General features: G+C 41.7%; 1 protein-coding gene across 1 annotated transcript; it reads right to left on the reverse strand.

The window, feature by feature from the left end:
* Positions 1-1,534: 1,534 nt before the first annotated feature.
* Positions 1,535-3,862, reverse strand: LOC111644685 (uncharacterized). The gene is made up of 3 exons (XM_087170266.1): positions 3,219-3,862; positions 1,938-2,225; positions 1,535-1,817 (listed from the first exon to the last, which is right to left on the reverse strand). Exons 1-3 carry the CDS (start codon positions 3,397-3,399, stop codon positions 1,744-1,746), a joined length of 543 nt encoding a protein of 180 aa, XP_087026392.1. The 5' UTR covers positions 3,400-3,862; the 3' UTR covers positions 1,535-1,743.
* Between the last annotated feature and the right edge of the window lie 2,814 nt (positions 3,863-6,676).

Consider the following 6,676-nt stretch of genomic DNA (forward strand, 5'->3'; position numbering starts at 1 on the left):
GCTGGTAGTTGAAGTCGACTATTTAAGGTGCATTCTTTTATATTACATTATATTATATCATGAAGTATAATTCCTTTGCAGTTTACGTTGTATGATGAATTCAATTCAATTCACAGCACCAAAGCGTCAGTTTGTTCCATTATCCAACTTGTACCATTAAAATTGAACAAAGAAGTCGAGAGCCGGAAACAGAGACAGCAAACGTGCTGGCTGCAGCGGTCACTTTAAGGAGAGCTAAACTGAATAAATAAACAAGCTGTGTATATAATGAACATAATTCATAACTGTTATAGGGTTTTCGGCTAGCCCACAATTGATCGGGAATAAACAGTGCCAGCTAGTGCCAAGTACTTCCAAGCTCTTGGCAACACCTGACAGACAGAGCAGAGAAATAGCGAGTTGTCTTCCCTCCCAGAAACCAGGAGAGGCAGCAACAGGGAAGAACACCTCCTGTCCTGGGAAGGAGAGTCTCTAGAGGTGAGAGTCACTTCAGATATCACTGTTTCCTCTAATGAATATCAGATCTATATTAACACACACTATGATTATCTTTCAGCTGTCTTCTTGGACTGAACTCGGGCCCTGCAAACTGGGCTAATGTCAGCCGCCTGGTGGAGGCCGTTTGCAACCACCTCTGCCGTCTTCATCCGGTGGCCACGTGGTCCAGAGGGACCCTGAGGACTCGCTGGTCATTCATTCTCAAGGAGAATCTAGTGTCGCTCAGTTTCATTTACCAAAGGAGAATAAAGGGAGCCATTAAAAACAGAATGGAGTTCAGCAGGGTTTCTCCTCAAGTCTCAAGTCGTCGTGTCTCACCTATTACTCCTACCTCTCCTTACCTCGAATTGTGACAGCTAACCGTGTTAGCAGCATCTTGGCACGGCTCAGCCAGGAGCCTGTTGCCGATGCGGGTGGGTGTACTTGGTGTCCTCGGTGACACAGGTCAGATCCACCCTCTCATCATAATATGGTTTCTTCTGGCTCCAAAAAAACCAAGATGGCGACGTCCATTAAGCCAAACTCGAGGCTTCGAAACAGCAGTTAACAACCCAAAGGGCGACGTCACGACAGTTTGCCACTTGGTGCGCCTGGTTGATTGCACGTCTTCATTCAGTTGGACAATAACTCATGCAAACACTGTTTAGGCCGCATCGGCTAATGAATAACGAGCTCATAAATGTCATCATACATTTACATTTAGCACAGGTCGGACAATGAAATTAGGCAATACCCCCTCAACTGGCATTTTTCATTATACAACGTGAACAACTGCAGAAGAATTATACTTCATGCACGGACCTATATTAAAACAAAAAGCTCAATAAGTAATTTTTTGTTTTCTAAATCACATTTGACTGGGTTTTATTTACAAAAAGTAGCATATGAAAGACAAACATGGCAATAGGATAAAGGTAAATAGGATAAATATATAAAATACAAGCAAATCTGACAGTAATGTGAACAATATCTTTGTTTACAGTGTATAAAGTCTGAACCGGACACACTGAACATGGGTTCATGTGGGATACAGATGGTTGTCTTGCAGCAGCCCAGGATGCAGCAGATCATCTGTATATATGTCCTCTGTTCTGAGGAGAGAACAGACAGCAGCCATCTTTTTCAACCACACGTGTATGTATGATCGTGTTCTTGTGTCACAGCTGTACAATTAATGTAAGTGAGAAATACTCATCGCATTAGAGGTACAATTAGCATCATTGATGTAATAAATTCTTGCCGTGCTTACATTACTTCTACGGTGTCTTCAACAGCAACCTCCTCCACCACCTCCACTCCAACCACCAGGTTCGTCCTCACTGCACAAAGCAAACACGAGAGTATTGTTGTGTTACATCTACTGTTACTTGAGTGTATTGTGAGGGGGGGGCATTCAAAAAGTACAAAGATAAGACAGGAAACAACACAGCAACACTTACATCCGTAGTAAACGTATGGAGATCCAGACCAGCAGGGGCCCAGACCTTCTGGTTCCCTCTGCCCATAGACACATACACATCCTTGGGTCTCCATGCCCGGACCCTCCCAGCAGCAACCACCAATCACATGCTGGGATAAGTCTCCCGGGTCACAGTCGATCACTGGCGGCCCTGAGGGAGGAGCAGCGGGGCCTCGTCCGGCCAGGCCAGAGCTGCAGGGGATCCCTGAGTGAACGGGGGGATCAGAGATGGACCACCGAGCATCAGCAGCCTGACCGATGACGTCACCTGCAGACACAGGTGAGAAGCAGAGTTATTGGAGTGGACAGTCCTCTCTACCTGCTGAGCGGTGTAGCTATATATTGTCTGGCATGTAAAACAAATTGATCAATATGTTACTAATCTCTTCATTGTGTTGCCTAATTTTCATATTCATACATGCAAATTTACAGGTAAAAAAATGAGGGCAAACAGTGTATTGACTTGATTTGTTTTTCTATTAATTCAAAGGCTGTTTTATAAAATACCAGTTTTTTTGTTTAAAATCCTTGTTTTATATGTTTTTTTTTCTCTCATAAATCCTCCAATAACAGCAAATCAAAAACAGCAACAGAAAAACAAGGAGTAGAGTTATCATTGCCAGATTGTGTGAGGTCAACCTGGATGCACTGTAGATCAACATGCTTTTCTTTCTGCTGGTTTTATTTAGCACGGTCTTTTTCAACTGTAAACACACATCAGGTGAATGCAGGGTGTTGGCTTAGAGCTGCATGTCGTGGCTGAATCATATGTCTGATCCTTCTGTTTCCTGTACCTGCTGATTACACCTGCTGGGTTTGGACAGGGACTTCAGGCACCAGTCAGCTGCATATACTGGCACACACACACACACACACGCAAAAACATGCATTGGAGGACTGATTCAAAGCCAAATTGTTTTGATGAAGCTCTGACGTGTTGCGGCAGCAGGCTGAGAGGAAGTGACACTGAACAACAAGCTCATTTCTCTAACCTTATAGCAGGAGAAGTAAGACACAAAAAATACACACAACAAATTGCAGCCAGTCATGCACAAGCAAAATAGTCAGTCATCTCTAAAAAAAAGCCAAATTAAAAGTTTAAATTAATTTAATGAGATGAAATTTGAATGTACTTTGTTCATCTGTGAAAGTCTTGCCAAGTTCAGTCTTTACTTGTGGTGCATCAAGAGTTAGCAGCTGAGTTAGCTGCTTTTACTGCTACAATTTGTTTTCACATGTAGATCAATAACCTTAAACCTACTTGTTGTGTAGCAGAAAACAGCATGATGCTCTGCTGCCTCCTCTTCCTCCTCCTCCTCCTCCTCCTCCTCTTCTTGGTGGCTCAGCATGCCTGAGGCGAGGCTCCCTGAGTGTTGAGGAGGGCGACACAGAGGAGGAGGTCCGGGTGACCAAACCCAACAGTCAGGATTCAGTCTGTGCATTTCAGGCTGAGCTCGATCTTCTGTGAGTGTGTGTGTGTGTGTGTGTGTGTGTGTGTGTGTGTGTGTGGGTGGCCAGGGTGGTGAACTGGAGAGTGTCTGACCCGTCCTATTCCTCCCAGCTCTGTCTCTGAAATGAAAGATGGAGAGTTAGAGGACCGGAGTCGGACCCAGCAGGAGCGAGAGTCAGAGAACAAGCTGATTGGGCAGCTTTTATCAGATACTGATGTAATGCATTAAAGGATCATACCTGTGATTTACAAGAATACTTTACACCACCCCTGTGCATTTTTCAGAGCAAGTTCTAGTGTTTCAGATCTATAAATGTGGTGTACTCACTTTTAGGATTGCTACTGACTTTCATTTATTTAACCAAAGTGTAATAAAATCAACTTTCAGGGGCTTGAAGCAATTCAACAAAGTGAACAGCGTGTTTGCTTTTATTTTTGTTACATGATCACTTTCTTAATTAGAAGATGCGTTTAGGTCACAGAATATGTGTGGGACTTTATATTATTGTTCAAAACTTGCAACCTGAAATGTCATTTGTAGTTTGCATACACAATAAATTTGTTTAAATTTTATTGCATTTTTTTTTATTATACTGATAGTTGTAGTTTGTGGTTATTAGAATTTACATATGAGACCACAGTTTATAGTAGGCCTGTGCTTTGCGGATCGTAAAGCCCTAAATTGGGATTTGGGGTTTTATATATACAACTGTGTTGTAGATTAACAGTGTGAATTCTTCTTGATTCCCCTGAATTTATTTGTTGAACCTGTAGAAAAAGTATATTCACAATGGCTTATTAGTCTTAATAATACTGTGCACAAGTACCCGATTTCCTATGTAATATGTTTATACTCTTCACTTAACTATAAGTATCTCAAATATGTAAGAACCCTGGTGGTTATATTCAGTTACCAGTTTATCAGGAGCACCTATAGCTAATACAGTCGAATACAACATTCCTGCAAGAGATGCTCAGTTTTAGTTGTATCTGTTAATGGAGGCTGTTTAAATATGTTAGCTTATCCTGACAAGTGTTTCTGTTATTTTGTCCACCCTATTTATATAACAGTGGGTAGGCTAAATAGCAGAAACACCATAATGTTGCTAATACACTACATAATGTCACAGTATCAACAACACGTCTCTAAAACAGCTTTGAGAAACGGTGAACATTAATGACAATAATAGGATTTACTGCACTGTTACATTAGTTTTATAGATGTACCTTTTAAATTGGAATCTGTGTGTTTCTGCATGTCTATTTGTTTTTGTTTTTTTATTTCCCCCGCTACGGATATCAGGATTACACAAAAAAGTGCCGAGCCGATTTGCGCCGAACTTGTTGGAGGGATGGAGTTTGGACCCGGGAACAACCCTTAAAATTTTGGGACAGATCCGGATCAGTTTGTGTGAATTTGTTAGTTTTTTCTACGAAATCTGGTGTACTTTTTTTTTTTTTTTTTTTTTAGGTCTTCGATCTCTGCTCTTCTGGTTGTTGCCAGCGCTTTGATCCTATTGGTCGATTAGAGGTCACGTGGCCGCACCCTGAGGATATTTAACAACCTGGACGTCCCGAAGGTGGTTTCAGGTTCTACCGGTGGTTTCCTCTTTACTTCCCTCTTCCAATTTGAGTTTATAAACGTTAATAACCCGCCTCGCCGCTTCCGGTTAATCTCCTGCACTTTTATATCCTCGGCTCTCATCGTCTCCTGGTGTTTGTGGACACACCCTCCGAGTTTACGCAGGGACAATCGCGGTCGTACATTCCGTTCAATAATAACAGGAAAAGAAATGGCCTATCCAGGATACGGCGCCGGTCCCGGTGGAGCCGCAGCGGTAAGAAAGAAACCGTTAAAACGTGGTGAAACACCGGTTCAAATGTTCACCCAACAGTGTCCCGGGATAGTTCTGTCCGAACAGTCCGGAAGTTGGTCGGAATCTCTCAGACTGGACGTTTAGTTCCTTTAGAAATACACAAGGCTTCAGGTGTATTTGTGTGAATGTTTCTAAATGCACCTGTTAACGCCTCTGGTTATTATGTTGTGTGATTGAGCTGTTATTAATGATGTATTAAATGGGGATGGTCACACAGTTTTCAAGTCTGTCAGCTGCTCATATGAAAACAACACTGGCCATTAAAATGTCTTCTCCTAATGCACTTTTAATATAAATGATAGGGAAACAAAATCCACAGTTTATCTGTAGTTAATATGAGGCTTCATCGGACTCAGTTGGACAGGTCATGTGAAGATCTTCCAGAGTCTTTTTTTACAGTGTAAAAGTCCCTCTTTTTGTTTCTGTTTCTCTTCAGCAGATCAACTTTTTATTAATCTGTATTTGTCTGAGACTCATGAAGCCTCATCAGCCTCAGAGAAACCTCTGAAACTGAACTTCTGGACTGTGGATTTTGTCCCTGCACCCTGTAGGTCAAAGGTATTAGCTGTAAAAACTAAAGCTGTCTGATAAATGTAGTGGAGTAATGACAAGTAAGTCAAAATTGCACTTTCATATATATATTATTCCACTACACTTGTTTGACAGCCATAGCTACAAGTTACCTTTCAGAATAAAACAAACATTTGATGGGCTTAAATATAGGGCTGCACAATATGCGAAAAAATGTGTAGACCAGGGCGTCTCTGTAGCACCACAGCGCTCATGGTGCTAACAGTGCACGACAGTGTGACACATTTTACCTTCATCAAAAAAAAACTGCAGCTCCTGCGATTTGGATATTGTGATATCGATTATATTTCGATTAATGTTGCAGCCTTACTTAAAAACTACGACCACTCATCAGGCAGATGTTTGTTTCCTCGTGGGTTTACAGAAGATTCTTGTTTTAAAAGGAAACTTGATTTGATTTGTTTAGTTTTTGGACTTTTTGTCTGGAGGAATCTTTTGTAAATTCTTGTAGCTTAGAACCAGATGTCTAGTGCAATTAATATAACACAAAAGCAATGTATACTGATTACACACACACACTCACACACACACACCAGATAATCAGCTCAGTGACTCCAGGTCTTTTCTGTGCTCGCTGACACACTCAGACCTGCAGGCAGCTGGCAGTGATTATGAATCATTGAGTTGGAGTTTTGTAACTTTTATGACGTTTATTTGAGAAAATGACTGAAATGCTGCACAACAACAGACTGAGACACTAAATCTTTCCTGTTTCTTCTCCGTCTCTCAGCAGCAGGATCCTCTCTACGGATATTTTTCAGCTGTAGCAGGACAGGTAACTCACCTGCACACACTCTCAGG

The sequence above is a fragment of the Seriola lalandi genome, unplaced genomic scaffold (assembly GCF_002814215.2).
Source record: "Seriola lalandi dorsalis isolate HSWRI2012SDOR001 ecotype SW California unplaced genomic scaffold, Sedor1 jcf7180002054941, whole genome shotgun sequence".
NCBI lineage: Eukaryota > Metazoa > Chordata > Actinopteri > Carangiformes > Carangidae > Seriola > Seriola lalandi.